We start from the raw sequence: 15,264 nt of genomic DNA on the forward strand, positions 1-15,264 counted from the left end.
TTGAGGTGAATACTGGCATTTTTGTGCTTTGTAAAGAATGTTACCATAAAAGATTGGATGTGAAATACCCGAACGTATAAGATGTCTGCATGTTGAGTTATATTTACGAATGATGTCCTTATACCGAGGATAAAATTTAGTAAATGTTTTGACTAGTTTATGATATCGAAAACCCTGGTGTATTAATTTTTCAGTTATATATAAATTTCTCTCGCTAAAATCTAATACGTTGTTACATACACGAGCGAATCGTACAAGTTGAGATATATAAACACCATAAGAAGGTGACAAGGGAACGTCACCATCTAAAAATGGATAATTAACGATAGGAAATGAAAAATCATCTCTTTTATCATAAATTTTTGTATTAAGCTTCCCGTTAATGATATAGATATCAAGATCGAGCAAAGGACAGTGGTCATTGTTAGTATTAGCTTTATTTAAAGTAAGTTCAACAGGATAAATTTCTTAAGTATACATACTGAAGTTGTCATTATTGATAGCCAATATATCATCCAAATATCTAAAAGTATTGTTAAATTTTTGTATCAGATGTTGTTTCGATGGGTCTTTGCTGATTTTAGTTATAAATTGTAATTCATAACAAAGTATGATTTACTAAAAAAAAAAAAAAAAAAAAAAAAAAATAATAATAATATTGAATGAAATGTGAAATAGAAAAACAAGAGTGCACACGCTGAAATGTCTCGCCTTTTTAACTAACAATTGATATTATGTTGATAGTCCTAAATATAAAGCTTTACTACAACTATCACATAAACTTAATATGATCAAAGAAATTAAGTCAAGGTCATATAAACCTAACGAGAAATACATGTACACCTTACAATCATTCAATACACTAAATATAGTTGACCTATTGCTTATCATGCTTATAGTTTCTAAGAAAAAGACTTAACCAAAAAAAAAATAAACATTGACCAACGAACCATGAAAATGGGGTCAAGGTCAAATGAACCATGCCAGGCAGACGTGTACAGCTTACAATCCTTCCTTACAAAATATAGTTAACCTATTACTTACCGTTATAGTTTAAGAAAAACAGACCAAAACACAAAAACTTAATACTGAGCAATGAACCGTGAAAATGAGGTCAAGGTCAAATAAAACCTGTGAGACTGACATGTTCCTCATAAAATGTTTCCAGACACCAAATATAGTTGACCTATTGCATATAGTATTAGAAAAAAAGACCAAACCTCAAAAAATTAACTTTGACCACTGAACCATGAAAATGAGGTCAAGGTCAGATGACACTGCCAGTTGGACATGTACACCTTACAATCATTCAATACACCAAATATAGTAGACATATTGCATACAGTATAAGAAAAACATACCAAACACACAAAACTTAACTATATCCACTGAACCATGAAAATGAGGTCAAGGTCAGATGGCACCTGCTAGATGGACATGTACACCTTACAATCCATCCATACACTGAATATAGAAGACCTATTGCTTATAATATCTGAGATATCGACTTGACCACCAAAACTTAACCGTGTTCACTGATCCATTAAATGAGGTCGAGGTCAAGTGAAAACTGTCTGACGGGCATGAGGACCTTGCAAAGTACGCACATACCAAATATAGTTACCCTATTACTCATAATAAGAGAGAAATTAACATTACAAAAATGTTAACTTTTTTTCAAGTAGTCACTGAACCATGAAAATGAGGTCAAGGACAATGGAAATGTGACAGACGGAAACTTCGTAACATAAGGCATCTGTATACATGTACAAAGTATGAAGCATCCAGGTCTTCCACCTTCTAAAATATAAAGCTTTTAAGAAGTTAGTTAACGCCGCCGCCGCAGCCGCCGGATCACTATCCCTATGTCGAGCTTTCTGCGACAAAAGTCACAGGCTCGACAAAAACCCTATTTATAATTTGACCAATGAGTCTGGGCTACGTTTCAGAAAAAAATCTTACGACTATAATTTATTGTAGTTTTACTGATGTGTTCATGCATTACACATTTGATTTAAATTTGATGTATCCCTTTTTGTGCTTTTCTGTTACATTTGATTGTTTTTATAGTGATTAAGATGATAACACAATGTTGACTGCTGTATCCCTATTTTTGACATTTTTACCTATTGTATTTGTTTGTTTTGTTCACGCATCGTTGTCAATATGTTGGAATTTGATGCGACTGTCATACAAGTGAGAGGTTTAGCTAACTTTAAAACCAGGTTCCATCCACCATTTTCTACATAAGAAAATGCCTGTACCAAGTCAGGAATATGACTGTTGTTATCCATTCGTTTGATGTGTTTGAGCTTTTGAATTTGCCATTTGATTAGGGACTTTCCTTTTTTTTATTTTCCTCAGTATTTTTGTGATTTTACTTTTTACAAACAATTTTACTCGTAAGATTGTTTGTAAAAAGAGGTTATGAAATAGTTGTGATATTACTATTAATAACAATAACTTCTTTTTGGCAAATGACATTATAAATAACGAATAAATTACCCTTAATTATGCAGTATTTTTGTTGTAAAGGGACAATCAATTTTTGGAAGAGGGGGGTTTTGAAAATAAATACCACAAAAAGCTAGAATCGAATGTATACAAAAGTATAAATAAATGTTCGCTGGGAAAAAAAGCATACAAAATATTTTATTATAAAATTGAGAATAGAAATAGGGAATGTGTCAAAGAGACAACAACCCAACCAATGAACGGAAAACAGCTGAAGGCCACCAATGGGTCGTTAACACGGCGAGAAAATCCCGAACCTGGAGGCGCGCTTCAGCTGGTCCCTAAACAAAAATGTGTACTAGTTCAGTGAAACTGGACGTCATACTAAACTCCAAACCATATACATGAACTAAAATTAAAAATCATACAAGACTAACAAAGTCCAGAGGCTCCTGACTTGGGACAGGCGCAAACATATGGCTGGGTTAAACATGTTTTGTGAGATCTCAACCCTCCCCTTTACCTCTATTCAATGTAGAAAAAAACAAACACACAGCAATATAGTCTTAGACATTGAAATTTCAATATGTTACATTAAAGTTCCTATTTTAAGCTCACGTTGACACAAGCTCATGAGAAATTTGCATTACGTTGTACATTCACCGTGCGTGTATCGTCCGTGCGTATATCGTGCGTGTGGTCAGTTTGAATTTTAAAAGGTCTGTACCTCTTTACTTACGTCTACACTTTTATCATATATACATGTAGCCCGATACTAAAAATAGAAACAATTGTGATCTTAAGAATTTCGACAGTAACTATATGTTTAAAGGGTCCCTTTACAATCCCTATGACACAGAGTAGGCAGAGAAAGGAACGAAAACAAAAAAAAACCATAGTGCATACCTGTTAGATCAAGCTCCTGAAATGCGTCTGTAGTGTTATAGGCCGCAGTTACCATTGTCTGCCTCAGTTTTTGATTCCATTCGTTGGTTAAAACAATTCGATTTTTTTGTTCGAATAACAGGAACACATAGGCATTTTCTCTTACAGTTGGATTTTTAGGTCCATGGTAAGGTATGATAGCCTAAAAATAAAATACAAGTTATGTTGAAAAAGGGAAATGTAAAGAGATTTTTTTTTTTATCTCACAGATGGAGGAATAGCTGTTAAACGTTCAGTGGCAAATTAAACGGTATATTCAGAATAAGAACCTGATTATATGATATGAATATAAACTCTGTTCTGTTCTAGACCGAAACGCTGAGCAGAATTTGTAGTTTACTGGGTAACGAGTTACAAAAAATGTTCATTCCAGAAGAACAGGGCACCCTATTCTAACCGGACACATTATTCTGACTACGAGCCGACTGGTCTTTCATCCTACTCTTATATGCCTCTTGCTTAGACGAGAGGTAGAAACTAATTATTTTGAAGTCTTTGAGTTGACACAGATTGGGTTTGAAGCTATGACCTTTTTAACTCGAGGCGAGCATACTTCCACGAGACCATCGAAAAGTGGTAAAAATCTCATAAAAGTGAGAAAAAAAATGTTTTAGTTTCCGTGCGTTTTTTAGAATCAATTCATCAGGTACATTGTTCACTCTGAAACACATCACTTCTTTGCGTCAAAATCGAAGGGGCATAACCAAGTCAGTTAGAAAGAAAAACGCAATTCTTTTAAATCGTCCTTTCATAAACCCATATTGCATTGAATTATTGGTGATTGATTGATTGTTGTTTGCTAAACGATCAGTGGCAAATGCATCAGGCATGTTAAGGGCGAGAACCAATTAACAAGTTATAAATTTTCACTTCGTACTATGAACATCAAAATTATTTATCTATTTACTGCAGGGTTTGTTGCTCGTGCTGTGTGGATGCAGTAGAATGTGTCCCCGTGCTTGTGGTGTATGCCCTTATATTTTTTAATTATGGGTTGTTTGCCTGTGAGAGAGCTTTCACATGTTTATATCTTTATAAAATTTTTACTTGGATGGAAAGTTGTCTCATTGGCACTCATACCACATCTTCTTATAAATTTTCACTTCGTACTATGAACATCAAAATTATTTATTTTGTAATAATATTTTCTTTCTCTATTGGTACTGTACACGTATACCTGACAACAAAATTATTTTCATTTACCTGTGTTTAAAGTTATTGCAAATGGATGGTATTTTTGTTCGAGCATATTGCTTTTCTTTAATTGTTTAACATTTTCTTACCGATATAACATGTTACTTTTATTATTCTTCCCTTAGTTTATTAATTTTGTATTCAAAATTATTTATTTTGTAAAAATATTTCCTTTCTCTATTGGTACTGTACAGGTATACCTAACAACAAAATTATTTTCATTTACCTGTGTTTAAAGTTATTGCAAATGGATGGAATTTTGTTCGAGCATATTGTTTTTCTTTAATTGTTTAACATTTCTTACCGATATAACATGTTACTTTTATTATTCTTCCCTTAGTTTATTTATTTTGTATTTACATTGTGTCATAGGTCAAATTTATTTGTTCAGTGTATGTTCAATGGTGTTAATATGTCCTTTGATTGAGTTAAGCTATTTCAGTTGATATTTTATGGTGTGTCTTTCTATGTTGTGATGTTACACTATTGTTTCAGAAAAAGGGTGAAGGTTTGGTACCATTAAAACGTTTAAACCCGCTGCATTTGTTTGCACCTGTCCTAAGTCAGGAATCTGATGTTCAGTAGTTGTCTTTTGTTGATGTGGTTCATAAGTGTTTCTCGTTTCTCGTTTTTTATATAGATTAGACCGTTGGTATTCCCGTTTGAATGGTTTTACACTAGTAATTTTTTGTGGGGCCCTTTATAGCTTACTGTTCGGTGTGAGCCAAGGCTCCGTGTTGAAGACCGTACTGTGACCTATAATGGTTTACTTTTATAAAATTTTTACTTGGATGGAAAGTTGTCTCATTGGCACTCATACCACATCTTCTTATATCTATATAAGACAATGTTTAGAACAGGTCTGCAAGTCTTAGATAGGAATCGACTTGAATGAAGGACTCGAAATTTGTACCACATTTTTTTTTAGTTGTAATCTCTGTCCTGCCTTTTTATTTTTTCACTCTATTCGGTCCTGCCTTTTATTAGTTTATCCTGACTTTTTTTAACATAAATTGTCATCCTGCCTTTTTTTCGCCAAGTTGCTCATCCTGCCTTTTTTTTTACTCAAAACTCCTGTCCTGTCTTTTTTTCAAATTTCATCCTAGCCCCCCCCCCCCATAAAAATCAAATGGTAGCTCCCTTACAGACCCCTCAGAGTCGCTGCAATGGCTTGTAACGTGCAAAGAGCGTAACACTCTTTTTACACGAGTCATCGGATTTTTCCGGTTCAAACAACATAGCATTCGGACAAAGTACCCATGTCTATGATCGGGATTGTTTCACACAGTAAATGTGTTATATATGTACTGCGTATGCATCGTGTCAAAACCTTCTTTGTGAGTTTAATTTGAGGAACGGCGGTAAAAGATACTTATTTTCTTAGGGGAAAGAGAGATTGTCGAAACAAAAAAATACATTGATATGAATGAGATTTATTGTGTGTTGTTTCATTTCCGCAAGAATGTTATCAGTGGTAATTTCTTGATATTTGTTCACTGCAGTTGCTGTTATGTGCCTGTGTTATATAGTCGTTTAATATTGACCCTGTTGACATAACTCACAACTTTAGGACAAGAGGAGCAAACATCCTTAGTATTGACCCTTGTGACATAACTCACAACTTTAGGACAAGAGGAGCAAACATCCTTAATATTGACCCTGTTGACATAACTCAAACATTAGGACAAGAGGAGCAAACATCCTTAATAGTGATCCTTGTGACATAACTCACAACTTTAGGACAAGAGGAGCAAACATCCTTAATATTGACCCTGTTGACATTACTCACAAATTTAGGACAAGAGGGAGCTTCCTAGTATATTGTTTGGACGCTAGTTGTTCATTGTGAAGCTAATGTTGCGACCTTATGTCTATCTAAAAACAAATAGACTGTGTTTTCTACTGAAAATATTTGCGTTGTCGTTCAGTTTTATCATTGGGCAATAGAAAAATATGTTAGTTTGGATGCCCTAACCCTACCTAACCAGAATATAGCTGCCTACTTAAAATGTGTTATTGTTCTGATTTGAAAAACGTTTTTTTTTTTTAATCAGATATGCACAAAGACTAAAAAAAACATCTGACTCGTCAATTTCTCTTTGCCGAAAAAAAAAGAAAATGCCTACCTACCTACTTACTGTCTCTACCTCTTGGTAGGGTTTGGGCAAACCAAAATATTTTTAAGCGTGGCCTAATGGCAGTTTCAAAAGTAAGAAAATACAACATGTATGTATGACAAAAAAAATAATTACCTCGGCATTCTGTATGTCATTCTGATTTATATTGATATAAATTCCATGTGCTATGAAGGAGCCAGTATCAAAAATGTACAATGTATACAATTTATTCGGTAAAGCCGTCCAAGTTATTGTTGGAATATTTCGTGCTTCCCATGGGTGAATGTTTTTGGACAGTAAAGGTTGTAGTTCAAATGTCTTTGATTCAGTCACCGTGTATTTATTTCCACAGCTAGGGTATGATCCTGAAACATTACGTTAATTTATTTTTACTAAACATGTACATGTAAATAGAATCCATTAAACTTTAATGATCCCAACAGAAAAGTAGTTTTTAATATAAGTATGATCAAACTACATGCTCAATTTCCTAGAAGTGCTTTGTTTATTTGATCAAAATCATGATTAAGTGCAAATATTTGACAAGATAGTGTGCACGACATGCTATTAATTTTTATATACGAAGGATTAAAGTGTCGATTGTTTTCTCAGTTTAGCAGTTTCAACACTTTCAAACTTTCGATGAATGAATGTGACAATTTTTCTTATGGAGCTACCATTTGATTGTTATGGGGGTTGGGGGCTAGGATGGAATTTTTTGTCCTGCATTGTTTTTAAGATGTAATCTCTGTCCTGCCTTTTAATTTTTCACGCTATTTGGTCCTTCCTTTTTTTATTAGTTTTTCCTGCCTTTTTTCACTCAAAACTCCTGTCCTGCCTATTTTTTTCAAATTTCATCCTAGCCCTCTCCCCCCCAAAAATCAAATGGTAGCTCCCTTACAAAGATGTGATATATGACATTATTTATTAGCGGATCCAACGGTCGGTCGGGAGTTGTTCCGGTGCTTGGCACCCTCCTTATTTATTGATTTTTTTTTTTTTTTTTTGTGAACGTTCCATGGTCCCCCTTTTTTCAATTTATTTATTATTATTATTTTTAATTATGTAAAGGTTTCATGGTGTTCCGGGGGTTAGAACCCCCCCCCCGAACCCCGAACCCCCCCCCCCCCCCCCCCGAACCCACCCCCCCCCCCCCCCCTTCCATACACACACACACACTTTTTTTCAAAATGGCTGGATCCGCATCATTATTATTTCAATAATATAAAGTGTTCAGTAAAATGAAAATTTACTATCTACCTGTGGGTGTTTGATACGTTATATCTAGGTACTGTTTCAGTGGATTCACGGTCAAATTCCAGTTTAATCCATACACTGTGTTAAGTAGACTATGCGGTGTATAAGGCTGTTGTATGACTGTACAGTACGGTGCAGCAAATGGGTTATATCCACAAATACTCTGCCAATTACTTCCATACCAGAATGCACTCTTGTCGTTAGCCTTGTTCCATATACCATCCAAACACAACTGAAGATCGTTCTCTATATTAGCATGGGAGCAGTCATTCGATAATGCTGAAGATAACAATAGAAAAGTGTATATAAATTTACAGAGGCAAACAATAATAATGTATCTGTACAGATGCCATTGTATTAGAGAAGCTTTGTAAACAGTTTTGTAAAAATATTTTAGGAGTCAGAGGTACTAGTAAATATTCAAAAGACGCATGTCGTACTATTGCTTTATGTTATAAAAAAGGGGGAAGGGTGCACCAAAACAAAATAGTTGAACCATTTCATGAGTTCCCATCTCCAAGCCCAAATTCACGAATCTCATAAGACTGTGTCTTTATACGTTAATGCCTTACGGTGGTCAAAAACACCACAGGGAGATAACTCTGTAAAAATCAGCTGAACGTTTCAATCACGTTCTATTGTTAAGGAAATATTAAGCTCCTCAATGATCAAAATGAATGTTTGTCAAACTGCTATATATCCAATGAAATTGTTCCGATAAAGTGTGTAGGTCAAGTTTTTTGAAATTTTTATATTTTTGTCAAAGGGTAAAAGTATATATTTTGTAAAACGAGCCAAATTAATTTTAGTCGAGATGTTTGGTACCATCTTAATGAGGTAGTGATCTTTGACATTCTCTGCTGAATTTAATTACAGTAACACTTATAGGCAAATTTGTGGTTGACAAATTGTAAAGGTGGAGGTTCGTTAAAAATAAAAAAAAGCAGTACGTATGCTTTGTTTCAGTCAGGAATCTTTATCAAAACATAGTTTAAAAAATTTCAAATCAACAGTTTGCTGAGTTGTAATGCTATTACATATGACTGTAACCAAGAGGAGTTAGTCCATTAGCGAGTTTGCCGCGATTTAGACTTTTTGCGCTGATGCGGTGTAAAGCAAACACCGATCAATCAATCCATTAGCGGATGTTTTGTTCCTTCTCCTGTTATGAGTTGTTTCAATATTATATATTACGTTAAACTAAGCGTTGAATGGTTTACCTTAATGCTACTCATTTATATACGATAATATAATCCTGTATAAGGTGTACAAGGACCTGCTATCTCATCTACTTGTTGAATTGATCTTTGATTGATTGATTGATTGATTGATTGATTGATTGTTGTTTGCTTAACGTCCAGTGGCGTATAGTTTTGTTAAAGATTGCGTTTACGAGTAGATGCTGATCATTTCTTATGATTGAAGGCACCTGTACATGTAGCTCTCTCATACACTGTTTGTATATATATATATGTGTACTTTCTCGTCATATTGTGCGATTCCCTGATTTATGCAAACTCTTGCAAAAATTACTTACTGATGGTTTTTAGAATCATACTTTAATCTGATTTCTTATTTTATTTGTCAATTGATTTATTCATTGCAAACTACTCAAATTTATAAAAAAGACAAGTAATATAATAATTGACAATTTGTAAAATTGGAATAACTAGTCCACCAAACAGCGTTTAACCTATACACACAGGTACAATAATCGTAACATGTATTACATGTATACATGTAATAAATACATGTAGCCACCGGTATACAAAGCCCCCTTCCCTTGGACACACAAATATTTCTTATCCTCCAATTTATTACCTTTAACCAATACATAATTACTTTGACACAATTTCGTTAATATTTTTACCTGTGACAAATATTCTTTGACAGACTTCTTATTTACGGCTTCGTTGTACGAACATAATTATCATATTCGGATTTATAATCGACATTTAATAATGTCTTTAAATGACATAAAAATGTTAAAATTAAACTTACCGTATTGTATATATGCCATTAAACATACAAGCACACATGTCCACATCTTCATTTTAGTATAGTAACTTATTCGATGGCACTAAAACGTGACCTAACCACGTTTTCCTTATACAATATTTATTTTTAAATGTCTCTCAACTGTGAAAATACATGTATATTGTCAATAAATTTAAGTGTGTTTCAATTGCTTCAGGTCAAATTGTATAATGAAATTATTTTGATCATTAAAAATCATTAAAGTTCATCATGAGGTTATATGTATACATATATGCTATTATCGGAAAGGATGTAAAATAAATATGCGCTTTTGTGTACATACACTGAATATTTTTCGAATGTGTAATTTTAGTGAGAAAAAAATTCAGATTGCCGTTATAAATTATTGCACCGACTTTACAGCTATATTTTCATTTCTATGTGCAACATTAGCGATATTTTTTTTTGGAAACCCCTTCTTCAGTAAATGGAGTAAAACCAAAAAATATACAAATAAATCTAAGGTTGGATCATTAATAAAAAGGAATGTTATGCTGCTAGATAACGTAGAAATAATTTTATCCTGCAATCAGCCAACTATTGTACAAATAACAGGTACACAAATAAATTTTTGCTTTATTTGTACTACAAATAAAGTCTCCTGTTACCCCTCTTTCATGTTGAGCAAGCGGTAATGTGGATATTTCTTTTTGCGTACCAGCTCATTTTGGGGTCCTCTTCGCGGTCCGCGTTTAAACTATGTCGATTTATTTGAAAAATTAGAGACAATGATTTAGATTTTAACAACTAAAATTTCAAGTGTTGGGTGTAAATTTCAGGATAAAAACAATATATGTACATTATCAGAAAATATAAAATTTATTCGTACTCGCTGCGAAACAGGAGAAAAGCTCGGCGAGCATCGCTTTTCGTGCTGTTTCTAAAGCTCATACAAATACATTTTATATTTTCCGACAATGTACATATATTGTATATATCTTTTTATCAAAAATGATTAAAATATACCATATAAGGGAACAGCCTTCATACACTCGTAGTTTCCGATTATATAGGTTTTTTTTTTGTTAAATATTTTGTTTAAAACTCTAGTGCATTTTAAGCATACATTTTAATTAACATTAAAATTAATCATTTGGTTTTACAGAGAAATTTTCGTTTTAGTGGTGTCAATGAGGATTTAATTGAATAGAATAAAAAAATATGCCATTTTTAAAGTAGTCATTAGAAAAAAAAAATTGGGTAGGATTAAGCCATTTCTAAAAGGGGGTTCCAACCAAGGATAAAAGGGGGGGGATCCAACCATATGTTCCCATTCAAAAGCATTGATCGTCAAAAAAGGGGGTGTTCCAACCTTTTCCAACCCCCATCCCCATTCAATCTAGGTTGCATCTAGAAGATATCAAGTGTTAAAGCAAAACAAAGAACATTAATTCAAAGAGAAAAATCGCTTCAAAGGTCTTGTAGTAGTGTGCTCGCCTCAATTGCTGGAGGTCGTGGGTTCGAACCCTGATCCAATCAGGCAAAAAAAGTGTACATTAGTAATTGCTGCTTCTCCGCTATTAAAGCACTCTGCATTTAGGAAAAAGAGCAAAGACTGGTCAGCTTGGAGTCAGAAAATGTGTCCAGAAAGGGTTACATGTCTTCCTGCGGACTGCTATCTTAACTAGTACGTAAAAAAATCCGGATCAGCGAGTCGGTGAAGTACAAATCAGGGTTTATATTTGTGACAGGGCTTTCTAAATTTCGGCATGACTGAATTTTCAGCCAATTCATAAAATGACTTATCTTGACAGGCATTATATGAAATAGAAACAAGACCGGGTTTGCAGAGAGGATAAGCGTCTCCTGCTATGAATGCATCACCATCCATGCGAAGATCTGCTCCAAACTCATGAATGCTAGATGAAAATCCAAAAGATGCAAGTCCTGTCAATATAAGCAATCCATGGTCAGCCTAATCATGATAGTGTTACTTTGAATCTTTTGGGAACACATGAAAAAGAAGATATTCATTTGAGGTGTTCGCAAAACCCCATGTTGTCGAATGTTCAGTGTTTTATCAGATATTAAGTATTGACAAAGCTGAATGTGTCATCGCCCGGGTTTCACCAAATGTGGTTGTAGTACTACAACCAGACTAAACGACAAACGACGTATTTGCCAAAAAATAAGGACATATGTGTAACACCTAAACATTACATGAAATAACAAACACCTGTATAGTTCAGTGCTTGTAATTTGAAAAAAATCAGAAGAATTCATTTTTAATTAGCAAGACTCTTAAATTGCAAGCATTAAAGTTCAGTAATTATCAAAGACAAAATGGCTTTGTTGTTCAATATTTTCAGTGACTTATTATTTTAAACATGTAGTTCTATATAAGGATTTCAAGCATTTTGTAAAAAGATTTTAATTTTTTCTAGTTTAAAAAAAAATGCCTTAATTTTAAAAATGCTTGTAACACATTCATATCATTTTCTCGTCCTACAAAAATATCTAGTCATCCATCCAAATAGAAAATGTATAATTTTATTATAATTGTTTTAACCTCAGATGACCAATTCATTCAACTAATATCGTTTGATGTGTTTTAAATACATTCAGAACAAGATTTGTATCACTAAATACAAAAAATGTACCAGTATGTCTTTGGAATGTTATCCGGAATAATATACGCGACCGTTATGGAAAAGCAACGGCTACAAAATCTCAATCCTTATTAAAGGATTCCTTATCTGCTACATCAATCATGGAAGACGCATTGGTAGCATTTAACTAGGACATGCCTTATTCTATGTTTCTCGCTTGAATAGCCTACCGGGATGATAATTTAAGGACTATATTTAATTCTTATTAGCCAATTATCTTAATAATAAGATAAAGTATGATCTTTACCCTTACGCCCATAATATTTCCAAAGTCTGGGAATGCTGTCGGGAGAAACAATGGGAATGTTTATTGTTCCTTCCGGCTGCACTACTTGGAAACTACTGCAAAAAAAATACCAGGATATTTTATAGACATTCAAAATTAAAAGTAGAATTTGAACGAGAAATCATTCAGAAAGGGGACCTTTATTCTTATTTTTTTTTAGCAAGATATACTTTATAGTATATCACAGACGACAGAAATGTGAACAACCTGATTAAATTTCCAAACAATTTTATGATACCTATCATTTAATAAGTTACATTTCATTAGAAGGAACTACCATTTGTTTTTTGTTGTTTTTTTTTCTCCTTTCACTCCTTTCAATTTGATTTTTTTTTTTTGTGTTTTTTTTTTATTATTTTATTTTTTTTCGTATACACATGCATACTTTATTGTAACACAGTCAACCCTGTTCATCACAGTTTCATATAATTACTCGCCAAAATGTAATGCTAAAAATATATTAAGGAATGAGTGTATATATACTGTGGTTCATTAGTGTTTCTCGTTTCTCGTTTTTATATAGATTAGACCGTTGGTTTTCCTGTTTGAATGGTTTTACACTAGTCATTTTGGGGGCCCTTTATAGATTGCTGTTCGGTGTGAGCCAAGGCTCATTGGCACTCATACCACACCTTCTTATATCTATATACATAATATTAATGTTATATGAATTTAAGGCGCAATTACTATACAAGTAAGCCGGTTACCAAAACCAATAACAACAACAACAACAAGTATCAAGAAAAATACTGAGATGCTTTTACACTTTTAAAATCATCCTTAGGGCTATGAAATATGGATAAGACGAAAACATTGTTGCAGATCTTAATAGCAAAATGACTTGATTTTATAAGGAATGTTCACTTGATACACGCGACAACTGAAAATAAGGCCTTTTAGAATCTATATTGATCTGAGGAAAACACAACTTAAGATATATATGTATCGCACTGTACTGATCTAAAATTAAACGTACGTCCATCCGGACTTTCTATCATCAATGCTTCTTTCCAATAATAATTTCGTAAAACCTTAATATGTTATTGTGCATCTCCTCTTTATATTCAATGGCTGTTCGGGTTTCCAATAGCAACATGCACACTTTCGTATCTTTAAATGGTGGTAGGAATCTTGTATCAGTTTTTCCCTCTAAACCATTAACTGAATTTCAAGAACACGTTCAATGAATCATATTAAATTTCTCAAGGCATTATGCAACATTTTTAAATTTTGAATTGAAAAACATGAACGTTGCCATGTCTATACAATGGTGTCCAGTAGCAAATATTTCATAAATATTGAGGACGATTGCTGATATAGGTAAGGTCCATATTTGGCCCTTTGCAAGGCACAAAGTGTGCCCCTATCCCACGTGTTCTCGTTTTCCAATGCTTGTGCCTAATTCCTGCACCTCATCTTTGTCGACCCATTTTGCATGCGTATTTATCAAATATGTCTTTAGTTTGTTAACTGAATATTTATAAAATATGTATCACTAGACATTAAGGAAGCAACAATCAATCACTTAATCAGAATTTGCCTTTTCTGTGCATGAATCAACGAGTTGTGTCAGCATATAATCTGACGAGGATCAATGGTTTGATCCTTAACCCCCCTTTTTCCCTCTTTCCGCTGTAGAATCGGTACCTGAAGTTTCATATCATATAATGGTGTCAGCTACTATAACATATCGACATATCAGTTACGTAACATTGATACCTGAAATGTATTTGCCGTTTACTGTTACGTAGTAGAGGTATTTGTATATCTTATTGTAAAAATCTGTAAAATTCTCACTTCTAATACTGTTATTGAACAAATAAACCATGACTGCACGTTTTTCGTCTTCTCAGTGCAATTGTATGCTCCATTTGCTATACAAATGGGGATTTGACACGTGAAAAAGATGACGAGTTCTATAATATTTAAAAAAAAAAGGTGGGTGAACGCTATCAAACATGTTTATCCCTGTCATAATATTGTGCCTGTTCCAAGTCAGAACCATGTATTCAGTGGTTATCGTTGTTTACTACCAGTCTATTTTGCTTTTCGTTTTTTTTTTCATGAATCAGGCCGTTTTTTTATTGAATTGTTTTCATTTAGTCATGCCTTTATTGCTGGCTGTACGGTATTGATTTTTGTCATGGTTGAAGGCTGTACGGTGACATGTAGTTGCTTAAATCCACGTCATCAGGACTCTGTTGGATGATGGTCTCATTGACAATCATACCGCATCTACTTATTTTATAGATCGGATTACTACTGAGTACTCTTACAGTCAGGATGGAATTCAAGCGCAATGCACTAAGTCTAGATAATTGTAGAAGTCCATTTGTTTTATTGACATTTTCGTATTTCTTTTAGT

At 33.6% G+C, this 15,264-nt stretch overlaps 1 protein-coding gene across 1 annotated transcript in view; it reads right to left on the reverse strand.

The window, feature by feature from the left end:
• LOC127713073 (uncharacterized) overlaps positions 1–10,078 on the reverse strand; it is a 31,619-nt gene extending 21,541 nt beyond the window's left edge. The window contains exons 1-4 of the mRNA XM_052219670.1: positions 9,969–10,078; positions 7,971–8,246; positions 6,846–7,075; positions 3,361–3,541 (exon numbers count right to left, since the gene is read on the reverse strand). Coding sequence (XP_052075630.1) covers positions 3,361–3,541; positions 6,846–7,075; positions 7,971–8,246; positions 9,969–10,020 — 739 coding nt within the window. The 5' untranslated portion in view covers positions 10,021–10,078. The remainder of the gene's footprint in view (positions 1–3,360; positions 3,542–6,845; positions 7,076–7,970; positions 8,247–9,968) is intronic.
• Positions 10,079–15,264: the final 5,186 nt, after the last annotated feature.

The sequence above is a fragment of the Mytilus californianus genome, unplaced genomic scaffold (assembly GCF_021869535.1).
Source record: "Mytilus californianus isolate M0D057914Y unplaced genomic scaffold, xbMytCali1.0.p SCAF_8, whole genome shotgun sequence".
Taxonomy (NCBI): Eukaryota; Metazoa; Mollusca; class Bivalvia; order Mytilida; family Mytilidae; genus Mytilus; species Mytilus californianus.